Source organism: Trichosurus vulpecula, chromosome 6 (assembly GCF_011100635.1).
Source record: "Trichosurus vulpecula isolate mTriVul1 chromosome 6, mTriVul1.pri, whole genome shotgun sequence".
NCBI lineage: Eukaryota > Metazoa > Chordata > Mammalia > Diprotodontia > Phalangeridae > Trichosurus > Trichosurus vulpecula.
Genome location: NC_050578.1, coordinates 254,600,823 through 254,626,335, shown reverse-complemented (window position 1 = coordinate 254,626,335; position 25,513 = coordinate 254,600,823). Strand labels below are relative to the sequence as shown.

Genomic DNA, 25,513 nt, shown 5'->3' with positions numbered 1-25,513 from the left:
GATGATCTCAGCCTGGGCATGAAGGCTTCTAATGATTGCAGACTCCCTGCCTTTCATGAAGCCCAGTGCCCCTGTGGGTTGCTTAGACTGGGAAATCTCCCTAAGTAACCGAGTTGAAATGTGCTTCCTAGAACGTTTGACTATTGGTTCTCCTTTTGCAACGCAGGCCCCAAATGGAATAAGCCTCATTCTTATTCTACATGTACTTCTGTCCATCTTTGTGTGTGACATCAGTTACTTAAGGGAAAAATAAAAAAGGACTTACAGAGAAGAGTGGGACTGCTTGCCTCGTGCACTGTAAAAGTCTGTCCACACAGTCTGGATCGGCTGGGTTGAAAGTCTGCTCCAAATCGGCTTGTTCAGCTACTAACTCCACAAGCTGCTGTCTGCCACTGACTGTCTGTAAGCTTTTTAACCCAGAGAGTATCTTCATGAAGAGAACAAATTCTTCACCTGTCACATCTTCAAGGACCTTTAAGAAATAAAAAAAATCCAGAATACGGTATATGTAACGCATAGCTGCTAAATTACCTACTAATATAATTTACTACTGAAACTGTACAGAAGTTATTTCAATAGGAACATGCAATATCACAGTGAAGAAAGGTCAGCACAGGGCCAGACTGCCAGTGCAGGCTCATCAGGCCAGGGAAGCTACTGCTCCATTTGGTCTAGCTTCTCCTATTGAAAAGAAACATTGCTCTGGTTTATGGGGCACCATTGCAATGGAATGGAAAACAAAAGGAGTGTTCTGATAGGTACTAAGTAAGACACAAATTAGTGCATTCTGAGGAAATCCACGGAGCTCAGCAAAGCCAAAGTTAAATCATTCTTTGGAGGTGGCCTCTAACACCTAAATAGTCACAGAACGTTCTCCAAATGTATGTGGGCAGACAGAGACACTGCACAGGCTTTCAAATGCAGTCTCTGTGCCAGCATCATTTAATTTGTTCTTCAATGTGAAAATGGAAGGTTCTGTCAGGGAGAGTATATCAGGAAATGACTGTGCCATCAAAAACAAAAGGGATCCTTTGAAGTGAAAATGAATGTTCACAATGTATCTTTAAGAATAATATTCTTAAGTATTTCATCAGAGTAATATTCAATCAAAAAATCATCACCCAAGTGAGACACCAAGTCACCAAATAAAAAAGGACATCGACATTCTTGGTGAAAACTGAAAATACCACCATTCACTTCAGAAGAGACAGTCCTCACGTGTTCACAGTTTAGATTAGGAAAGGATTGGCACTTACCTTCTTGGACTCAGTTAATATGAGTTCTTCTACTTCCTTTGTTAACACTTCATCTGGCAAAGTCTTAAGTTTTGTGGAAAGGAATTTGATTGCACGTTCTCGGACAATGTCTTCCCCTTGAAGAATCTGGCTGAACAGGCCTCCCAATGTCCCTGAAAACATACAAAAACAGATAAACCAAAGCAATGCCAACAACGCCATACTCATACTGTCTGAGAATTTGGGGCAAAACAAAATGCACTTCAAAGCATCCCCATAAGAAAAAGTGTTTGCTTCTAAATCAACCAAGTGCCAACAAACTATCCCCAATCCCATGAGGTGTCAATAAAGCCTAGTTCAAAATGAGCTCTGGAACAGGAAAGATGAAAACGTGTTGTGTATGTGAACATGGAGTAAGGTATTTATGAGTTTTCAGGTACTCCCTGTACTATATTAACAATCTTCTTCCTAAAGATGGTTTACATGTTATCTGGGTTTCTTAAAGGTGGATGAAGTAAAGTTTTGTGACAAATTGCTAATAAAGTTACAAGGAAAATTTTGAATTCTTACCATCTCTGCAATCACTTCTGATGGCCTCATCAGGATATAAAAATCAACTATATATAATCAACTAAACAGTTTTAAAAATAAATAGCAGGTAGAAACTCCATAAACTTGGAAATAAAATCTTGTTTTGGAGAAAAATACTAAATTCTAGATTATCTTCTTAATCCCTACAACAGATACCTTTAAAGATCACACGTTAAACACACGCTCCTCACTATTAAAAAAAGAAAGTAATTCTCAACTTAGAATTCGGGACTATTACCTTTAGCATCCATCTTAAATATGCTCAGCAGGGCATTGTTCACCAGGTTGAATTCTGCAGAATCATCTAGAGAAGATATGGCACAAAGCAAAAAAAAGGAAAAGAAAAAAGATAAACCCCAAGCAAAAAACTCAAAGAGCAAGCCTGTTTCATTTCTGATTTCCATGAAACACAATCTTTTGTAGAAAGGTCTGAGTTTAACTATTGCCTCTATGCAGATCTCTCTCAGGTCTCTACATGTATCCAGCCATTGTCTCCCTCCTGAGCTATACTCCTCCATCATGAACTGTCAACTGGGTGCCCCAAATCTATCTCAAACTTAACATGCTTAAATATCTCTCAAATTCTCCCCAATCCCCCCCTTTCCTTCTCCAAAATTCCCTATAAAGGCACCACCATTCTTCTAGTCACCTAGGGTTGCACTCAGAGTCAGTGGCTCTTCTCTCTCTCTTTCACTCCACATATCCATTCTATTCATAAAACATATTTCCTATCAGTCACCGGACCACCACGCTTATCCAGGCCCTCATTTTCTCAAACTACTGTATTTGGTCTTTCCTTCCCTTCAAATCTCTTGCCTCCCCAAACTCCTCTCCCTACAGCTGCCAAAGTGATATTCCTTAAATTCAGATCTTACTTATGCTAGTCCAGGGGTGGTGAACCTGTGGCCTCAAGGCCACATATGGCCCTCTGATTGAATTCAAACTTCACAGAACAAATCCCCTCAATAAAAGGATTTGTTCTGTAAAACTTGGTCTTAGTCAAAAGGCCACACTCAAGGACCTAGAAGGTCACATGTGGTCTTGAAGCCACAGGTTCCTCACCCCTGTGCTAGTATCTTACTCAATAAACTACAAAGGCTACCACCCCTATGATCAAATAGAAAATCCTCTTTTTGGCTTTTAAAGCTTTTTACAGACTGGTGCCAACCTATCTGTGCAGTTTCATTATATACATGACTTGCTGACCAAACATAAGAAGTGCAGGCTGATTGAGTAACAGGCAGGTTTGGAATGACCATGAAAACTTCCAGGTTACACAAACTGACTTTCTTGTTGTTCCTCATCTCCAACACTCCATCTCTTATCTCTGCCTTTGAACAGGCTGCTCCCAGCCCTGGCATCTACTCCCTCTCACCCTGCAACTCCTTAAAGCTCAGCTCAAACTGTCACATGGTACATGAAACCATTCCTGATCCCCCGACCACTTGTGTCTCCCTACCCCATTACTTTCTATCTATTTTGTATGTATTTATATATGTACATGTTGTCTTCCTCAATAGAATAACAAGTTCCTTGAGGGTAGAAACTACTTCATTTTTTGTCTTTGTCTCTCTAGTGCTCAGCGTAGCTTCTAGAATGTAGTCAGTACTTAATAAATGCTTACCATAGACAAGATCTATGGGAACAAATGAAGAGTAAGCCATACTCTTAATTTAAGATGCTGTATAGTTCAAGTCTTGCTAAAGAAACATAAGAAACTATAGGCAACCATTTCTCATTGGGTAGTAAGCAATGCCATATTAGTTGTCAGCTGGCTGGGATTTTTAAAGCAACAAAGGCAACCAGAAGTTAGGTTGGGCCACTAGCCACCTCAAAGCAAGCCCACCTCTGGAATGAACAGAAGTCTTAGTGTCTAATATTGATAGGGCTCTCGGTAGTGGAGTGCTGATGTTTAATGACTGGTTCTCCACGGGGTGGGGGACACGTGCACACAGAACACTTTTAAGCCTAATCTGATTAATATTTTTTCTATCACTTTCTAAAGTCTAAACAACAAACCCCACAGTAAATCAAACCCTGATTTGTAGCCTTTGCTGGTTTCCAAAGTATAAACGCTCACACTGACAACTTAGAACTCTCTTGAGTTGGTCCAAGCTAGCTGCAGCGCAACCCTGACTACTAGCCACACAGACCTTGCCTGTAAGAAGGCAGACACACAAAGGTAAAAAGAGAACCCAACATCCCATCCCACCTGTCTGTAAAAGTTGAGTCAGAATGTCCGCCACTCGGGGAAGGTTCTCTCCAGTAGCAAACTGGGGCAATTCTTTAATCGCTTGTCGTCGGATCTTTTGTTAATGGAAGAAAAAAGCAACACAAATTCATCATTTTAAAATTTAATCTTATGAACCGATGCTGAGTGAAATAAGCAGGACCAGGAGAACGTTGTACACAGTAGTAGCCATGGTGTTCAAGAACTGATTTTGATGGACTTGGCCCTTCTCAGCAATGCAAGGACCTAAAACTTCTCCAAAGGACTCATGATGGAAAATGCCATCCACATCCAGAGAAAGAACTATGGAATCGGAATGCAGAGCGAAGCAGGCTCTTCACTCTTTTGTTTTGTTTTCTTTCCCTTGATTTCTCCCATTCATAATTCTTCTATGCAACATGACTAATGTGATAATGTGTTTAATAGGAATGTATGTGTAGAGCACATATTGGATTGCATGCCATCTTGGGGGGGGGGAATTTAAGAAATGCTGAAAATTGAAAATAATTAAATATTTTTTAAAAAATAAAATTTAATCTTATGCAAAAAGTCATTCATCCTAAATAGTCTTAGATAATCTCTATAATGTATAACATAATGCAAAGATCTTATACAATCTATATGTGGTATACCACAACAGGTAAACAACCTGAACCATAGAGAAAAGCTAATTCCACTGTTACAAGCCTCAGAGGCAGAACACGAGTGTTCCTAGCAGTTTCAGAAATCTTCTGCTGGTATTTGGTCAGTGAAAGGCTTCCAAAAGGAGAGCTTTCCAAGGAGGAAAGTGATAGATACTAAATAGAACAAAAGGTGAACTACAGACTATGGGATCTGAGATGACAAAGCTACTGTTGCTGCTTGGTAAACTCCTTGGTAGTTTCTGAATTAACTACCTCAGTAATCCCAGTGGTTGGAAGGCTAGATGAAATCAATTCCAAATGATTCATCAAAAAGGCAAAAGCACTCAAATACAAACTCCATTAGGCCCATTAGGTTGTACCTACTGCTGATGACTCATTAGTTTCATCTGGAGTCTGAGCAGCTCATCATTTCCTTAGGAATCTGTGCTAGGAGAGGCACAGAACTTGTTCTAAGAATTCCAAGTGCATGAAAAACACTCCTTCTTTACCTTGCCTATTAGTAGGATTACTAGGTACTCACTCTAACGATCTTTGGCTGAATCACTGTGGGTACTTCTGACTGTGAAAAACTGAGATACTTCCTAATGCAGTCTTTATAAAGTCATGTGGCTGGGAAAACAAAACAACTTACTTGGTGGGCAGCCTTCTGGTAAGAAACCTCAATGAGGTAAACTGAGCTGGCCCTCCAAAAAAAGTGAGGCCACTGCTTAATGGGCCTGCCTTCAAGGCCTTTTCAATCTCATAGGAAGGACCTGCCTGAAGTCCAATGGTAAAGCTTTCCAGAATCAAAGGTCATATACATGTTCTAATGAGGACTGCAGAAAAGGCAAATGCTGACAATTTTTTTTCTCTTATAAATTAGCCATGGGAGGACTTACTAGATTTAAAATCTGACAAGTATAATGACCTCTTCCCTAAAGTCCTCATCTGATACCTCCTTCTAACGTGGAAGATTTTCAGAAAGTTGTCGATGGAGCAAGCTCTGTCAGCCTCGATTAGGGAGGAAAGCCTTTAAGTAAAGGTTTGGTGAACTATGTGCCTGTCACCTCAAGACCAGATTAGCTGAATTTGGGTGGACTCATCAGGATGGCCATAGGGTGCTGAACTTATCAGCCATATCAACTCTCAAAGATTAAGTCACAGAAAGACTGTGTACTGGTAGAAGGAAAAAACAGACTGATGAGACGATGGATTCTTAAAGCACCAAATCAAATAGCTATACAACTTGTGACAATTCTTACGGCAAAACATGCTGCTACCTGACTTTAAGTCAAAACACCAGTTTCACAACAACTATCGCATATACAGAACTCACAGTGTCCTACACCCTACTATACCTTGTGCATACATCTATCAGAGCAGCAGCCTGCTGTTGTGGGCCAAGCACTGACTGAAGAGTTGGAGGATCTTGGTCTACATTTCAGGTTAGCTCCTCGCTCACCATGTGCTCATGGGCAATTCCTTTAACATCTTTGAACCCTAATTTCCTCATCTGTAAAAGGAGGATAAAATATTGTACCACCTACCTCACAGGGTTGCTTTAAGGGAAGGGCTCTGAAAAACTTAAAAAGCACTACAGGAATGTGAGTTATTTCTGCTATTACAGAGGAAAATGAACTAAAGAGCTAATTATCTTTTCATAAGAGTAATAAAGCCTGCTGGTTAAAGTGTGGAAATCATGTCTGATTTCCCAGTGCACTTCTAAAGCTCAATATATAAGTGACCAACTACAGAAAATCTATTTGGAGAATTTTAAGAAAATGCCATCTTTAGGTCTCCTAATAAAATACTTACTGACACATCTTCATCTTCACAGAGATCTAGCTGTGCATTAATAGCAGAATCAGCCAATTCTGGGAAATGCTTGAAGAATTTCGGAATAAATTGTGCTGCTAATCTTTTTTCCTTGGTGCCTCCTTTCACACCATCTAAGATCACCTGATAGGCATCCTTGTGCTGAAAAAAAAAAAAAGTGACATTGCTGATTAGGAGATGGGTGAGTACAGGACTGTATCAAGATTGACTGAACCTTTATTGTATAGGAATTTTACAGTGTGATGAGATAGGACTATTCCATGAATATTTTCTTTAAATGAGCACCATCCACAGGATCCCCATTTTAGGGGCTAGGTGCCCTCAACTGAAGTAAAAGAAAATCAAATTAATTAACTAGAAGCAGAAACACTCCCAACTATTTTGAGGGACTATTATTCCTAATTTGGCTTGCATGGTCCAGATATGTCCAGTTATCTCAAGTTGGCAGGTCATGAAATTCACACCTACAAATGTACAAAAATCAAAATGGATACGGATGAGGTCATTCCGAAATCAAGCAACTTCAAGGATGTTTGGAAGACTTACCACCACTGGGAGCAAGCTTTCCCTCTTTCCAGTCCTGGTGTCCCATGAACCATTTTTTTTTTAATTTTATTTTTTAATTTATTTAACATATTTAGTTTTCAGCATTGATTTTCACAAGAGTTTGAATTACAAATTTTCTCCCCATTTCTACCCTCCCACCCACTCCAAGATGGGGTATATTCTGGTTGCCCTGTTCCCCAGTCAGCGCTCCCCTGTCCCCCCACTCCCCTCCCATCCCCTTTTCCCTTCCTTTCTTGTAGGGCAAGATAAATTTCTACACCCCATTGTCTGTGTATCTTATTTTCTAGTTGCATGCAAAAACATTTTTGTTTGTTTTTGAACATCTGTTTTTAAAACTTTGAGTTCCAAATTCTCTCCCCTCTTCCCTTCCCACCCACCCTCCCTAAGAAGTCAAGCAATTCAACATAGGCCACATGTGTATCATTACGTATAACCCTTCCACAATACTCATGTTGTGAAAGACTAACTATATTTTGCTCCTTCCCAACCCACCCCCCTTTATTGAATTTTCTCCCTTGACCCTGTCCCCTTTCGAAAGTGTTTGTTTTTGACTACCTCCACCCCCATCAGCCCTCCCCTCCATCATCCCCCCCATTTATTTTTATCTTCTTCCCTCTTCTTTCCTGTGGGGTAAGATTCACCATTGGGTATGTATGGTATTCCCTCCTTAGGCCAAATCTGATGAGAGCAATGTTCACTCATTCCCCCCTCATCCGCCCCCTCCCCTCCTCCCACAGAACTGCTTCCTCTTGCCTCCTTTATGCGAGATAATCCACCCCATTCTATCTCTCCTTATCTCCTTCTCTCAGTATGTTCCTCTCTCTCATCCCTTAATTTGATTTTATTTCTTTTAGATATCTTCCCTTCATCTTCAACTCACCCTGTGTCCTCTCTCTCTCTCTCTCTCTATATATATATATATACACATAGATATATACATACATACACATTCACCCATATATATACATAAACATATATGTATGAATATTCCCTTCAGCTACCCTAATACTGAGATCTCATGAATCATACACATCATCTTTCCATGTAGGAATGTCAACAAAACAGTTCACCTTTAGTAAGTTCCTTGCAATTTCTTTTTCTTGATTATCTTTTCATGCTTCTCTTGATTCTTGTGTTTGAAAGTCAAATTTTCTATTCAGTTCTGGTCTTTTCACTGAGAAAGCTTGAAAGTCCTCTATTTTATTGAAACTCCATATTTTGCCTTGGAGCATGATACTCAGTTTTGCTGGGGAGGTGATTCTAGGTTTTAATCCTAGCTCCATTGACCTCCGGAATATCGTATTCCAAGCCCTTCGATCTCTTAATGTAGAGGCTGCCAGATCTTGGGTTATTCTGATTGGGTTTCCACAATACTCAAATTGTTTCTTTCTGGCTGCTTGCAGTATTTTCTCCTTGATCTGGGAGCTCTGGAATTGGGCGACAATATTCCTGGGAGATTTCTTTTTGGGATCTATTTGAGGAGGCGATCGGTGGATTCTTTCAATTTCTATTTTGCCCTGTGGCTCTAGAATATCAGGGCAGTTCTCCTTGATAATTTCTTGAAAGATGATATCTAGGCTCTTTTTTTGATCACGGCTTTCAGGTAGTCCAATAATTTTTAGATTATCTCTCCTGGATCTATTTTCCAGGTCAGTGGTTTTTCCAATGAGATATTTGACATTGTTTTCCATTTTTTCCCATGAACCATTTGAATCATCTAAGCAGCAGAAAGACTGAGCACTATTTTTCCTAAGCAGCTAAACTGACTACACAGAGTTTGGACGAGATTGGCATCAACGCTTCCATTCCTTCCAAGGAGAAGCCAAGAGTACCAAGTCCCCAGCCACTGTCATCTGACCTCCTTACATAATCTAAGGACCCCTGGCCCTTGCCATCCTTGCTGCCACTGCCTCTTTTGAGCTTCTTTCATCTGCTCTGCAGCTGATTTTCCTTTTATGGATTCTCCCCCGGTTAGTACGTATGCTCCTTGACAGCAGGGCCTGTTCTGCTTGCGTCCTGAGTTCTTGACAAGACACTCAGCAGCTGAAAAGCACTTTTTCACGAATTCATTCATTTCAGAAGATGGAAGCAACAACCACCACCACCAAGAATCAAATTCTTCCATGACACAGTCAGTGAAATAACGTCATCAAAGCTAATGATCATATGATACCCCACAAAAGAGCCCAATCTCATTTCCCTTTAATTTTCCTCTTAGAGAGGTGTACTTTAAACCCCCAAAATCTTTGCTAAGGAAGAGACTGCTCATTCTCCCCAGTGTTTGAACAAGAATGCTTTCCACACTATGCTTGACGTGGAGTCAGTCAGCGTCAGCCTCTGCTTATAGATCTCTCATGTAAGGAGCCTACTATTCCCACATGTACCTGATTCTATTTTTGGATAGGTCTAATTTTTAAAAGTTTTCTCATTTTTCTTCTTTAACTATTTGAGGGTTATTTTGGTAAAACCTGAGATGACTTGTTTGTCTGAATTCACGCAAATGTTCTAGAGCCTGAAAGACATTTTTGGATCCTGACTTGGTAATCAAATATGACGGGTGTCATTGCTGGCTTTGTGTTATCTAGCAGTGCTTCTTAAACCCCATGAGGTCTCAACTCACAGTTTAAGAAGTGCTGAAGGGGTGAGTGGAAAATGTTTAAGAAGCCCTGCGGATCTAAGGTATCATCTGAAGTAGCACAGCATAATGGGAAAAAGGCTGTATTTGGTGTCTGACAAGCTAGGTTCAACACTTCATTCTAGCTTCCTACTACCTTTGCGGCCTTAGGCAAGTCGCTTAATAACTCTAGGATTCAGATTGTTCATCTGTAAAATGAGAACAAAACAGCTTTGGTTCCTCACAGCACAAGATCCCAAAACGCAAATATATATATATATCTGCAAATTTGATAAGCATGCCACCTATATCTTCATCAATGTTAAACAGCATAGAACTAAGCACAAATCTGTTGGGAATGCCACTGGACATCTTCCAAGTTGATCTGGAACAACTAATGACTACACTTTGCTCTGGGCATTCAACTAGTTTCAAATTCAGGAAATTGTATTATCAGCTAGTCCAAACTGCTCCATCTTCTCTGAAAAGAATGGCATGTGAGATCTTGTCAAATGTTTTGCTCAACTCTAGGCAAATTCTCCCTAGAGCATTGCCAAGACCTACTACTCAGGTAACTATGACAAAAAAGGAAAGGAAGGTAGTCTGGTTTGAAGGGTTCTTGATAAAGCTTTGCTGGCTCGTTGTGGCCACAATTCCCTTTCTAGATATTCAATAACTATCCCTCGGATAATATGTCCTGGAATGTGGGCCAAATTGAAAGCAAAGCTGATTAGCTTAGAGTTCGTAGACTCTATTCTCTTTCTTGAAAACTGTGACTTCTGTTCTCTGATTCTGTGAGACTTCTACAATTCTCTACGATTTTTCAAAGATCGATGACAATGGCTCATCAATCTTATCTGCCAGTTTTTTCAGGATCCTAGGACGCAGTTCACCTGAGCCTGGTGAACCTGAACTCCAGACATTTTTATTCTGTACTTTCCAATTCTTCCATCACACTTATTGGCAGAGAAAAGGGAAGGGAAGCAGAGTAGACCAGTTCTAATTCTGACTTCTCATCATCTCATCCTTCCTCCCTAGTTTCCTTTTTTGATTGATTGGTTTGAAAACTCTTTTCTTCCTAGGGTTTTTCTTGCCAACGTCAGATCACTATGAGTTTTCCACCCAGAAAAGGAAATCTCACAATCTTCTTTGGTGAACCATCAAACTGTATAACAATCATTATTGCTTCAAAGTTCTTCATTAGGTCTAACTCTTTCCACAGAAATTTTAAAATTAATAGCCCATCTGGAATCAGAGAAAGCAAATATAAGCTCTAACTATAGCCTTTTAACCCAATTAAAATCCTGGACACTAACAAAATAAAGTAGTATGTAACAACAGACTAGATATCTGTCTCAGACTTTCTGCAGGCTATCACTGGAAGGTAAGGGTTCTATGGATAATTTGAACTGTGGCATTCAAACAATGAGGCTAGAGAGATTAAATTATTTTGACAGCTAATAATGTTTTACTTCTCTATAAAGAGACTGGAACAAAAGTTCTGTTACATCTGCATTTATAAGGGTCAGTTATGAAGATAAAAAGAAAATAATTCAAAAGCTGTCACTAATGGGTTTTCTATAGCAGACAAGGCAGTTGTGGTCTTAATAAGCTAGGATACATGTGAGCCTCTTTCTCTGTACGATTCTCAGATAAACTCATGTGTATTGTTGATGGTGGTATAAATAACTGTGTTTCATCTAGCTTCTTGAAGAACCAACCCAACAAAATGCTGTGACTTCTCTTTCATCTACAGATCTCAAAGATCTTTACAGGCATGACTTTTCACAATACCTCCACGAGGTAGATATTATCTGTGCTTGACAAAGCAGGAAACACACCCAAAGGGATGCTTTCTGGAGAGCTTCAAAGGGAGTCAGTGGCAAAGAGAAGGTAACTGCAGGAACGTGCTCACGGCTGGAGCACAGCACTGCTTTTTGTCTTTTCTTCAAGTTCAATGAATACATTTCAGATATTCAAATAAATGTACAGTTTCTTTTACAAACTGTAAATCATTTTTAACATCTGAGAAATTAACTATATTTCTGCTCCTTCCCCTCACAAATCAACAGAACAAATGAGTGAAGCCCAAAGAAAATCCCTAGGGTTTCAGAGTAAATGCCTTATCCACACAACCTGATTCAGGCCTCTTAACCTACCACAAAAGAAAGGACATTCCCAGACCTCCCGTGATGAAGCTAAGCTACACCGTTCCAGCCATCAGTCAGAGTAGTGATCTCCAAATTTTAAGAGTAGTTCATGAACCATCAGATGTCAGGATGAACTGACTGTATTTAGGGTCCAAGGCGCTGAAGGAAGGAGCCTGATTCCACCCAAAGAATTACTTGAGGAACTCACTAAAGCAAACACATGGATAATCTAGGTGATGCTGTGTTATCACTTTCTTCCTTATGCTGAAGGAAAAATTCACTTTGCAATTCACACAAAACTAAGTTGTTTTTTTTTTAAATAAATTACTCAGGAGGTGCATGCATGTAAGCTATTAATTTTTCTGGCTCAATTTTACAAAAAAAAAAATTACGAAAAGGTGACTGATGAATTATAATCACTACATTTCCAAACTCTTTTATCCTCCAGAGCAAGTGACCCCATGGTCCAATGACAGGTTTTTGCTAAGTAAAAGAAAAATTTAAGATAGCTATAAGGATATTCTGACTAGAAAATGTACATTTTAGATGGATGCTTAAAAGCCAGAGGGAAGGAAGCTTCTTCCTTTAAAAAAAAATATTATGGGGTAGAGCACAGATCCTGGAGTCGGGAGGACCTGAATTCAGATTCGGCCTTGGACACTTGACACACTTACTAGCTGTGTGACCTTGGGCAAGTCACTTAACCCCAATTGCCCTGCCTTCCCCCCCCTCCAAAAGAAATATTATCAATGTAGCATAAAAACTACAGTACGATCTTGTCTTAAAAGAAAAAAAACCTAACAAACCAATCACAACTTAGATGGTACTTCCTTTCTCTGTATTGATTCATAACCACATGGATGTGTGGTTCTACTGGGGCCCGAGCCTCGACTTGTGATTTTATTGGTAAAGACAACTCCTGGCTGAAGAAACTCCCCGATACCAATTCAGGTTAATACCTTCTTCACAGCTTTTGGCGTGAGAAAGTCTCCAGGGATCCAGAATGGTTTAGTTATTGTTTTTCAGTTATTTTCTGCCATTTTGATGGGTATAAGATTACCACTTCAACACTGGTTTGATAATTTTCATTGCCTTTGAAGAGAATTGTTTCATTATCTATATACATATTTATTTACAATTTGTTATTCTTAGCCTTTCATTATGTGTCTACTGGTGACCAGACATTGTCCTTACGAATTCTGTATCAATTACCTGTAGAAAATGAATGTTAAATTCTTATAATGGACTTTTCCTAATTTGGTAATCTTTTTGTTGAGTAGAGTTTTTCTTTTAAATAGCCAAATCTATTACTTTCTCGCTAAAAAGAATTTGGTTGGTAAATAAGTGACCATCCCTTCAACAATAAAGTAAATTATTACATTTTTTTAACTTCAAAAAAAATTTAATATTCAGGTCCAGGGGGAATTTATTGTGGTATATTATGAAATACCTAAATTTATTTCTCATCTCACTACTCTCCATTGTTACCATCCTTATTTACTGAATAACAATTTCACTCCCTTCTCTTAAACATCCATCAGGTTCTCAAATGGTAACCTATTTTATGCTTCCAGTAATGTTTTGGGGATCTCTATTCAGTTCCACTAAACTATTTTTCCAGTTCTTCCGTAATATAAAATGGAGCTTTATAATTACCTCTTTATAATGTTTTAAAATTATGACTAAGAAAACTCCCCTTCATTATGTTCCTCCAACCTACCCAACACCCTCAATAATCTTCTCTTTTTGTCCTTTAATCATAAAATGTTCTACACACACAAAAATGTTTAGAATAAAAAAAAGGGGGGGACCCAGTAGGATTCAGAATGACACCCATACATCAGAAGCCACTTTTTATAATTGAGACAGCTAACCCAGATGGGTCATTCTCAATGGACACTTCTTTCCCTCTTGAGACAGGCCCTTGGTCAGCGGCCAGCTTTGGGATCCCCAGAAGGATGGACCACCTTGCCTACTTTTCTGCTTTAAAACTGAGTTCCCTTGATCATGCACTTGCAAGTGGAAAACCCACCTTGGGTGGGCATATCATACAAAGTACAAATTCTTTGTGGAGGGGACTCCCAAGGATATCCTCCTGCCACCTGCCCCTAAGAGTCCTCTCCAGATTCAGGAGATTAGGAAGGAAAAGCGAGTTGATATATTCAATGAAATCCCTGTCATTAAAGGCCTGGGAACAAGGATGCAGAAAAGGTTGCATGGAATAGGTTGTGTGTTGTCTTTAAAAAATTGGTCAGGAATTCAGGGGCGTGGGGAGGGTGGGTTTGATTTCAGGAACAGAGAAAATGCACAGACATAAATGGGAAAACAGGGCCTATGTAAGGGGGAAGGAACAACCCAGTTTGACTGGAGCAAAGATTACATCAAGAGAAGTGATAGAAAGTTAAGACTGGGAAGATGGAGATGCCCATCTGAGAAAGCTTTTGAAAGCCGGGCTGAGAACTCCACTTGGCAAGCACGTGTTTGAAGTACAGCAGGGACATCACCAGAAATGTGCTTTAGTTCAACGACAGCATATAAGATGGGCTAGCCTGAGGAGAGAGTGGAAGGGAGAAAACTTTTTACTTCAGGTACAGGCAGTACAGGCAGAGATTACTGAAGGTCTGCTGCACTTGTGCTAGAAAAGAAAAGAGATATTGTGAAGGGGGAATAAATAGAAATTAATAACTGACTGGCTAAGGTAGATGAAAGAAAAGGAAAAGTGAATGATAACCCCGAGACTTCAAATAAAGGAAATGGGATTAGTGATTTTACCAAATGCAGAAAATTTGAAGTCAGAACAAGAAACTTGGTTTGGATTTTTCATAGAATTCAGTGCTAGAATGGACTTTAGAAATCAGTGAGGGCAATCTCCTCAATTTATATATAAGGAAAATAAGGCCTAAAGAGGTTAAGCACCTTGCCTGTGCTAGGCTCAACCATGCTTCATGCTATGTGCTGCCAGGAAGGACCTCGGGGAGAAGTGCTTGGTATGCTCTGGAAAGATGAAGAAAGGTTAGCACGGAACATACAGACTTGAGAATTATCTGGGGGGAAGAGACAGATGAAGCCACAGGGGAAACAAGGTGTCAAAGAGAACACAATGAAGGGCCATAAGGCCTATGGGCCAAATCTTAGAGAACATACCCTTCAGAGGCGAAAGGGAGTGAAATGAACTGGAGAGAAGTTGTTAGAACCACAAGTCTGCTCCCTTGCAGCTACGGGAAAAGACGGTTAAGGAGTGGTCATTCATAAATATTGCAGCTGTCAAGGTGGATGAGAATAAACAAAAAGACCATTCTGCTGGTCAATAAGAAAGTCACTGATGATTTTTGAGGGAAGTCTCGGTAATGATGGCGACTGAAGGGAGTTTGTGAAAGTCTAAAGAGAGACTAGGAGATGAAAAAGTGAGGCAATGATACTTTTTCAATGAGTTTGTTGGTAAAGAGGAGAAGAAAGATGAGAAGGGTGAAGGGAACCTTGTCGATTCTGTAGGCAGATGGGGAAGAATGGAATAGAGAGGGATAAAGGGAAGATAATCAAAGCGTTGACAGTTGAAGCAAGGTCCTAGAGGAGGAAGGATGGATATAATCAAAGGCACTGTTATTTTCCTTCCAAGAAATATGAAAAGGATGACAGCGCATCCTCCATTAAGCTGGCTTTGTCCTTTTCTTCCTCTGGTCAAAAAACTTCCCACAGTTTCAGAGGAACAAACTGAAACTCCATGATCACTTCTCATGTGTGTATACTGTCTCCCTATTACTTCCAGAGAACTAATAGAAGAAAATTCTGTCTCATGGTTAAATCTTGGTATCATGGCATCTACTTCCTTAAACTCAGTTATAGGCAGCTAGGTGGCACAGTGAGTAGAGCACCGGCCATGGAGTCAGGAGGACCTGAGTTCAAATCCAGCCTCAAACACTTGACACACTAGCTGTGTGACCTTGGGCAAGTCACTTACCCCCAATTGCCCTGCCTTCCCCCCTCAAAAACAAAAAAACAAAACTCAGTTAAACTTGAGGAAAATCACTTCACTGTGACAAGTTTTCTCAATAACCTGAAATTGTTAACTTTATATTTGGGTGGTAAGGTAAGATACTGAGCATAGAACATTTAGTTACTCAGGACTGAATGACTGTGTGCTAAGAGCTATATTAAACACTTTATGTGAAATAATTTGTAGTTTTACTGGTAAAAATGCTACAAGAACAATCCTCAATAACTAATTCATAAAAAATTAATACTAGCTTTGCTTCTCTTTCCATCTCACATACTTTGGGCTCTCCTTCCTCTGGGTGGTCTGTATTCAAGGAAAAATAAAACTTTTTTTTTCCAGCTGAAGCAAAACAATTAAGCAGGTAAAACCACACACAGGCACAAAGCATTTTATCATCAAATCTGCAAGCCTCCCCTCCATTAACACAAACAATCCAGGGCTGAGTTCCCAGGATCATAGAAATGGAGCTGGAGATGGCCTTAGAGGCCAGGCCATCAAGTCTAACCCCCTCACTTTATAGATGAGGAAACTGAGGGTGAGATAAGTTGCCCACAGCCACAGGGCTAGTAATTGTTTAAGGGAGGTTTTAAAGTTGTCCTCCTGACTCTATATTCACAACAGCACTATATTCACCCAACCCTCAATGAGCTATTTTTCCCTTTCATTCAAGGACAGGAATTTGGCATCTTAAAAATTGTGTCTCACATCTAGCATCATCCTATAAACAAGTAAGTGCTCAACAGATATTTATCATTACGCTTTTCTGCTTTTTTGCCTTTCTTTGTATCCCTGGAGCTTAGCACAGAGTTTGGCAAACTGTGACTGTTCAGTGGTGTCCAACTCTGTGACCCCATCTAGGGTTTTCTCGGCAGAGATACTGGAGTGATTTGCCACGTCCTTCTCCAGCTCATTTTGCAGATGAGGAAACTGAGGCAAACAGGACTAAGTGCCTTGCAAGTGGCTGAGGCTACATTTGAACTACTAACTTCAAGCCCAGAACCTAGCTGCCCCAAATAGCAAGAGCTTAATAAATGCTTGTTGATTATAAATAAAATTAATTTGGAAAAGTAAAATGAAGTTTTAAACTCATACCAGAAATGGTCACATTTTCATCTCAGGCTTTAGCAAAATAAACCCCAAATATTTAAAGAAAACAGAAATTGCTCCCTTTCTGGAAAACACTTCCATCTTGAATTACAGCACGTTCAGAGATCACAAAAGCCGAGTCAGGTCCCGGGCCGCCTAAACCCCAACCTGCGGGGAACGAGCACAAGCACCACCGGACGCTTCCCACAGTCTCTGTGCCGACGGCACTGTACCTGTGACCGCTTGGACAGACCCTGGAGGAACTAAGGACGTTAGCGTGGTTTTTGTTTTGCCCCCGGCCCACACTAACCCCTCTCGATTCACTTGTGACTCGGGCCTCTGAGCCCCTGCGCGGCCCGGGGACGCGCCTCGGCAAAGACGATCAAACACGGAAGCGACTTCTCGCGGTCGCACGATTTCTGCCCCGTAAATGCCCACAATTTCGGAATTAAGGGTCATTTTTAGGAATCCCACTTATCAGGGAGTCCGTGGGAGCGGCGCGGCGTTGAGTGCCGGAGACGGGCAGTTTCCAACCCCGGGCCCTGACCACGCACGTCTCGTCGTGGGAGGAGCGCTGGCCTAGCCACGTCTGGTCACACACGGGCGGCCAGGGCACCCATGCGGGGAGGGAAGGCCGGGACTGAGAGCGCCCGAGGGCCCGGCCACATACACGCAGGCTGGGCAGGCTCCGGTGGGTCCGTGGGCGGCCGAGAACAAAACCTAAGAAGGTCCTGCCCGCGGAGCGCCGGCCCGAAAAGTGGAAGATCCTCGAGCTAAGAAGGCACACAGGGGACCGGGGACGGCGCTCCACGGAACAGACGCCGGGTCATCGATCCATCAGCGCCAGGCCCAGGCGAAGAGAGGGGCCTTACGAGTCATTTCCGGCTTGTACAGGGGGGGAAACCGAGACACGGGGAGCGTGTTCCAGAGAAAGAAACTGAGGCCCCCAGAGCATAACTGCTCAGCCCGCGCTGGCCGCGTATTACAGACGGGGAGACTGAGGCGCAGGAGGGGTGGGGTACAATGGGGAGGCGAGGCCCACGGAGCGTAACGACTTTCCCCAGACGGGGAAACAAACCGAGGCTCTGAGAAGTGAAGACATCAGCTGAGGCACCGGAAGGGTTTTACAGATGGGGAAACTGAGGCCCGGAGAGAAGAGACCCGCGCAAAATCTCAAGGGGGATTACAGGCACAGGTGGGTTTCACATCCAAGAAGCCACCCCCGCGGCCGCGGCCTGCTCCCGCCGCGGCCCGGCCGGGCCTGCTCACCTGCCCCACTTGCTCCGTAGCGTCGGCCAGAATGCCGTAGTTACGGTAAAGCTCCTCCACCGTGGGCATGATGGCTGGGTGCGCGCGGAGCTCGGGCGCCGCTCCCGCAGCCGCCGCTGTGCCCAGGCTCCCGCTCCGCCGCCTCAGCAGCCGCCGCTCACTCCCGCTGCTGCCACCCTTTGCGCTGCCGCCGCCGCCGCCGCCGCCGTCGTCGTCGTCGTCGTCGTCGCCGCCGCCGCCGCTGCGCACAGGCCCGCTCGGCGTGCCCCGCCCCGCGCCCACGGGCTGACGTCACGACGTAACATCGTACGTCCTGACGGCAGACGCCACCGCGAGCGGCCGCTGCTCCGAGCGCCTCCGCCTTGCCTTGCTGCCTGCGCCCCCTGGCGACCGGAGGAGCGAGAAGCAGCCACACAGCCACGTGGGGCGCTCCAGGTAGCTGGGCCGACGTCATCTCGTCCTATGGCTCCTTCTTGCGGATAGGGAGACTGAGGCTCAGAGAGGGGAAGGACTAAATAGCAGGAAGGCCCCAAATCTTCCTAACTCTTCTTTGCAAAGATGCGGAAACTGGGAAGATGTAGCCTAGGGATAGGCAAGCACATGGCACTTACTGAAGACCAGCCACTCACTTTCGTGACCGCAGACAAAGCTGCTCGGCCGCTCTGGGACTCGGTTCCTTACATTCACGGTTGTGTAAAGGTGGAATTGGGCGAGGCATGTGCTAGTCTATGTTTCACACCCCCGGGAGTGGGGTGGGGTGGGGAAATGCACAGCGGGACTTTAACTTTCATCAGCATCTTTAATCGTTTTCCTAAGTCTAGACGATCAGACACAGATAGAAATCAAACCCAGACTTGTAGCATTTGCAGATTTGGGAGGCGTCAGTGCCCACGCAGAAAATTGAACCAGGGGCTCTTCAACCTGTTCAAGCCGGCCCTAGATGGCTGCTAAGGTTCCTTCCAACTTCAAATTTATGCTCCTTTGCTTTCCACAGCCTTCAGAGAAAGGCTCTAGACCGGAGAGAAGGAAAAAAAAAGACAGAGATAGGATCTCGAACTAAAATGCTGAGGAGTTAGGGCCAGGTAACCAGAAGCCTGGTTTCATCTTTTATGAGCATGACCTCTCCTTCCCAAACTTTGCATCTCTCCCTGTTTTGCACATAATAGGTACTTAATAATTGTTGAATTAACAGTCACTCAATATACATTTTTTAAGCACCTATAGCAGTTGTGTGGGGTATTCTGGGAGGACTAGCACCCCTGGTGTGAGGGCTTGCTGAACCCTTCTGTGGTCTGCTTATCCACCTTTGGTGTCCACCTGTCGCCCAGTTCTCACCTGTGGCTCCAAGAAGCTGTGGTACGTGCAGTGGCCACACTCTGGCAAAATCACTTTGGCAGACAAGCTAAATCAGGTTGAGGGTGAACTTTCAGGCCTCAAATCTATAGATGAGTTAGGGAGGTGTCTTACCTCAAGTGTGGAAAATCTTCCCCCAGTGGAATGGGTGGATGAGAATAATTTCTTCCAATGGTTGTAAAGGCAGCTGATGCAGATGCTGTGGAGTCCCGAAAGCTTGGTCAGGCATAGAAGACACTAAAGTCGTCAACTCCATCTAGGACCATCTCCTGTTATCTTGACTTTTGTCTTGACTCTGGAGCTCTATGATTCAGGATGAGAAGATGGATGACTTTGTGAAAACTGTGCTTCACTTAGATCCAATTCGTGGGCAAGTCAAGACATCACCCTATGTTGTCACTGGTCCTCTTCCAAAAGGAAGGATGAACAACTATGTTCTAGGCATTGTGGCAAGCCACTGGGGAGATAAAGAACAACAGACCTTTGAATGGGACAGATAATTGTGAAGACTTCACAGGGTATGTCTAATGGAGAGGTTTTGGGATTTGGCCTTGTAATTTTGGGAAGGCATGCCCTTCCCCCTCTCTCTCTCAGATGTTAGAAGATAATGAACTTCCTGTGAGCTATTTGTTCTCTGCTCCAGGAAGGGTCTCTCCTTCCCCCACCCCATTTCTTCTCCTAGACTTTCAGATGCCACCCTGGCAGTTGAGTTCTGATAGGGAAAAACCTGAATGGACCGGATCAACCTTGGTCCTCTGGGTAGTTTTCGCGCCTAGACTGTAAGCCCACCTCCCAGCCAATGGTCAGAAGGGATAGAGGTGGGTGGGAATCTTTTCATTAAGACTATAAATTAAGGCAGGTTCCCTTTTACCTCGCCTCCTCCATTAGGGAGGTGTGCCCCAATCTTGGAAGGTTTGTAGAATAAATTTACTTTGTTTCTCCCAAGGATGTCTCTCCTATTATTTAAAAATTCTGTCCCATACACCTTGCTGTCAAGGAGCTCACAGTCTAAAGGGGGTACAGTGCAAACAACTATGTAGCAAACAAAAACATATGGGATAAATTGGAAATAATCCACTGGGGGAAGGCACTAGAATTGAGGGACTGGGAAAAGCTTCCCTTCCTGAAGAAGAAAGTGGGATTTTAAATGGGACTGGAAACCAGGGAAACACCAGGCAAGTTGCTGATCTCTACCGGTGAGGAAAAAGTCCTGTACCAATGGACTTTGGGGCTCAGCTTACATATATTTCATCTTGAAAATTATGGGGAGCCACTGGAGTTTATTGAGTAAGGAGGTGACATGATCAGATGTGTCCTTTAAAAAGATCACTTTGCCAGTTGAGTGAACAATGGGAGAAATTTAAGGAAGAGAGACTAACAGAAAGCTATTGCTTTATGGTTGTGGCATAAGGTGATGAGGGCCTGCACCAGGGTGAGGGCAATGTCAGAGGAGAGAAGGGGGTGTATGTAGATATGTCAGGAAGGTGGAATTGACAAGCCTTGGTAACAGATTGGTTATGAGGGGTATGTGTGAGAGTTCGGAGTTGAGGATGATGCCTGGGTTCTAAGCCTGGGTCATTGGAAAGATGATGGTACCCTCAGCAGTAATAGACAAGTTGGGAAGAGGGGGAGAGAAGGATAATTGGACATGGTGAATTTAAGTTATCTGTGGGACATCCAGTTTGAGATGTCCAGTAGACAGCTGAAAATGTGAGGCAGGACTTCAGTAGTGCTGGACAGATAAGTCAAAGACCCATCTGCGAAGACATGATAATGGAATCTGTGAAAGCTGATGAAATTATCAAGTGAAACAGTATAGAGTGAGAGGAGGACAGCCTTGGGAGATGACACATTGCTGGCTGTTGGTGGATGAGATCTAGATGAAGATTCAGCAAAGGAGACTGAGAAGGAGCTGTCACACAGACAGGGAGCTACCTGTTTATTATCTAAATAAATGAAGTGTTATTAGACAAGCCAGCAAGCCACAAGCATGGAATAAGTGCCTACTGTTTTCTAGGCCTGGTCAGGTGCTGGAGGTTGTGTCATGGATGTTGCTTATCATTTGTTCTCGAAGAACATCGTGGAGGTGATGCCATGACTTGCAAGTGAATTGGATTTCAGTGAGGGAGGGCTCTGCAATCACCGGCCTTACTTTCTCCTCCAGAGCCATCTGTGGCCAGTGGCCAGATATAGATCAGGATGACTAGAGATGGCCCCTGCTGGAGGTACAAAGATAAAAATGAAATGGTCCTTAGCCTAAGGAGCTTTCCTCTTATAAAGGGAGATAGCATGCACATAAGTAAATATACACAAAAATCAAAACCAGCTAGAATTGGGGTTAGGGGAGGGAAGTAGCAATTAGGTGACTCAGGAAAGACCTTGTCTTGGTGGTATCTGAGCAGTGTTTTGAAGTTAAAAGGAATTCTAAGGGACAGATGGGAGTTGGGAGGGTCCTTTAGGATGGGGGAGGGCAGGGGCAATCAATGCAAAGGCTCAGAGATGGGAAATGTAATATCATGTGTGAGGAAAAGCAAAAAATGCCAGTTTGATGGAACCATTTGGTATAAAGTATAACAAGATCAGAAATAGAATGGAGCCATATTGGGAAGGATTTTTAAGGCTAAACATAGGCATTTATGATTGTTCATGGTAGACAATAGGAACTTAATAAATGTTAATTGACTGTCTAACGATAATCATTTCTCTCTAGGACTCAGCTTCCCCGCCTGTGAAATTAGGAGGTAGGACTAGATAATTTAAGAGTCCATCTAACTCTATAAATTCTAACAATCTGTTCTATGAACTGACAAATGACCATTTTGCTTAATAATCAAATAATTAAGTACAATTTGATTAATGTTGATCTGTACAATGACCCAATGAGTTTGGTACAATTATCACTCTCAGTTTACAAATATGGACATCAAGGCTTAGGTTAAATAACTTGCCCAAGGTCACACAACCACAGCTAAGTGTCAGAGGGAGAATTTGAAGCTGCATCTTCCTGATTTCAGGTTAGTCACTCTTTCTTCCACTTCACACTGTCTGTCTAAGGAAGGCTTCAGGGCGTGTGGAGTCAAGGACCATACAAAATCTAGTTAACAACAGACAATCTAAGACTATTCACCTTTCCCATCACCTCATTAGAGTTAGTTCTTAGAAGTACTCGAAAGCATCAGAGACAATCAATCTTGTCTGAAGATGGGTCAATGTTGTATTTCACCAAGGCCCTGGAATATATGTGAAAGCCCTTGGAATACTACTCTTCTTCCACTCTAAAATAGTAGGCAAGTGTGTAGAAGCTTGGGGTGAGCTTACTTCTGGACCTGTGTGATGGTAGTCCCCTAACCCTCACGTTAGACTATGCGCAGTCTTCCCTGTCTACTTTCGATTGACCACGGGAGTCTTGGGCTCCTTCTTCTGGTCATGAGTGACTGGCTGTTACTGTGGAGTGATGAAGGGTCTTCTAGATGACTGAGAAACAGGAAGAACTAATAATGAAGTAGAGGCTGAGTTAGAACTGAGTGTGCGTGTAGGAGTTTTGAGTAGACAATTTTGTCCTTTTTTTCTTTGTCGTTTTCTGAGTGAGGAAGACTGCTGAGAGCTGCTGGGTAGGAGTGGGAGAGACTTTCCTATCTCCCACCTGGCCACCATGTGTCCCTGAACCCCTGGTGCCTCTCTTTCTGTTGTGTTTCTTCTTTCTTGATCTTAGCCGAATGAGTATTCTGAAATGGGAGTGCCCAGGCAACTGGTGGGACTGGAAGATCCATCAAAACCATTCTATGAGTCAACAACCATTCTAGAGGTGGTAGTACTTATTAAGGAGGCAGATGTATAAATCAGCCAGCCAATTTATAATCATGTGGTCTAATGGCGAAGCAGGGAATTGATGGAGGGGTCCAAGCTTAGGAGCACTTTGAAGAGAGGCAGATCCTATCTATACCAGAGGGCAGCAAGTGGGGTAGAAGGAAGTGAATCCTGAGGGAGTGTTACACTCCTCCTCTTCCCTCCCTCCATTGATCTTATCATCAACCCCCCCTCGGCTATTCACAAAGATGGTCATACCCTTGATTTTGCCATCCACAAATGTACCACTTCCATGTCAAATAATTCTGAAATCCCCTCGTCTGACCACAGTCTACTAGCTTTTCACCTTCACATCTGCCTTCCCTTATATAAACCCACTCTTCATCCACACTGTGGCCTCCAATCTTTTGACCCCCTCAGTTCTCTCCCAAGTCATCTCCCTTCAACTAGCTACTCTTTCCTTTTCTCCCCATCTTGACTTCTTGGTGAACCATTCAACTCTTTACTGTCCTCTTCCCTTGAATCCCTTAGCTCTTTTGTCATGTCCCTGATTACACCTAACCAAGGCTCCACCTTAGATTACTACCATCATTCATTACCTTTACTCCTTCTCACATGATACTAAACGAAGGTGGAGAAAATCCTACCATTTGGACTTGGCCAAATTTATGCTACATAAGCTCAACCGGACCCTCACTACCACTAGGCAATCCTACCATACCTCCCTTATCAACTCACTCTTCCACTCTCCACAGCAGCTCTTCCAAATCTTTTCCTCCTTCCTCAAACTTCCCATAGCTCTCCCTGCCCCCACTCTTTCAGCTGAGAGTCTTGTCTCATATTTTATGGGAAGAATTGAGGCCGTTGGTCTTGAACTCCTTCTTCTCCCCTCTTCCTCATCTCTTTTCACTCAGGCACCTTCTGTCACTTTCTCCTGTCCCTGTCTCACGTGAAGTGGTGGCGTTACCCAGGGTAACCCTTCTACTTGTTCAAGTGGTCTCATTCCATCTCATCTTCTCCAACAGATTGCCCCCTTTTTCATCCCCACTCGATCTCTCCTTCTCTACTGGCTCATTTTCTACTGTCTACAAACACGGCTATGTCACCCTTATTCTGAAAACAAAAACAAAAACAACCACTCACTTGACCTTTCTACCCTCAATAACTATTGTTCCATACCTCTTTTGTCCTTTGTATCAAAGGCCATCTATTGTAAGAAATAATTGTCTTACCAAAATCTCCACACAACCTGTGGAAACAGAACTCCTTCTTCTGTTTCTCACGTACAGTGATGTTCACTCCTTGGTCACTGTCCCAGTTCTTCTTCTGACTGTCTGCACTACTCTAGCGTGACCAAGCAGCCTTCTCACCTTGGAAGATCCTGCTGTACCTGCAGCTTCCTCTTTTGATTGGTGAGTTCCTTCTGGAGCTGCCATTTTGAAGAAGTGCCCAAGCTAGCCATGTACCTTCCCCAGCTCTGCTATTGACTCTCCCAACTTTTTCACTATACCCGGGGGAGATGCAGGGGAAGTTGGATTACACAGCCTCTAAATTCCCTTCGAGCCAAGAACTTTGATCTAACCCCCTGAGCTGCAGAGCAGCTGCCAATCTGCCTTGTCCCTCACTGGGGGCTTCCCATATTGATGCATTGACGGGTCTAGTCCCCAGAATGATGATTATGCTCAACCTGATTATGTGCACACACGCTCAACCACAGGCTCAGGACAGATGGCAAAGAGACATTGCGTACATCTTCACTCTAACATGGTGACTTTGGTGAGGATGAAGAGTAACAGCAGAGAATCCTGTTTTCAGATGGGAAGAAGACAGACAGATAAACCGAGAGACTGACAAAAATGACAAGGCTATGGAAGGACTGGGAGAGATCTGAAAGGTGATGAAGGGAAGGGAAAAATGAAGATCTGGAAAGGCATCCTGATGAAATTTCAGTTCTTTTCATTCTCTTAACCTGATCCTGAAAACAGAAAGGACTTGCAGTCCACTAAAGATTCTAGAGGAGTGATGTGGTCAGACTTGGGTTTAAGGACCAAAAGTCAGGAAGCTCTTCCCTCTAAGAGTAAGTTAGTTTGCTTTTGGCAAGCCACTGGGAAGAGTGAAACCAAGTCTATAGGCCCTCTCTAGTTCTTACAATCTTTTC

General features: G+C 42.9%; 1 protein-coding gene across 2 annotated transcripts in view; it reads right to left on the bottom strand.

The window, feature by feature from the left end:
• The window catches only part of API5 (apoptosis inhibitor 5), a 35,492-nt gene extending 17,048 nt beyond the window's left edge, over positions 1–18,444 (bottom strand). Inside the window, exons 1-6 of one of the 2 annotated variants that reach the window (XM_036762904.1) lie at positions 18,196–18,444; positions 6,495–6,656; positions 4,039–4,132; positions 2,065–2,130; positions 1,257–1,408; positions 266–472 (exon numbers count right to left, since the gene is read on the bottom strand). In XM_036762904.1, the coding sequence (XP_036618799.1) occupies positions 266–472; positions 1,257–1,408; positions 2,065–2,130; positions 4,039–4,132; positions 6,495–6,656; positions 18,196–18,264 (750 nt within the window). In that variant the 5' untranslated portion in view covers positions 18,265–18,444. The remainder of the gene's footprint in view (positions 1–265; positions 473–1,256; positions 1,409–2,064; positions 2,131–4,038; positions 4,133–6,494; positions 6,657–18,195) is intronic. The other variant, XM_036762903.1, reaches the window with a different exon arrangement.
• Positions 18,445–25,513: the final 7,069 nt, after the last annotated feature.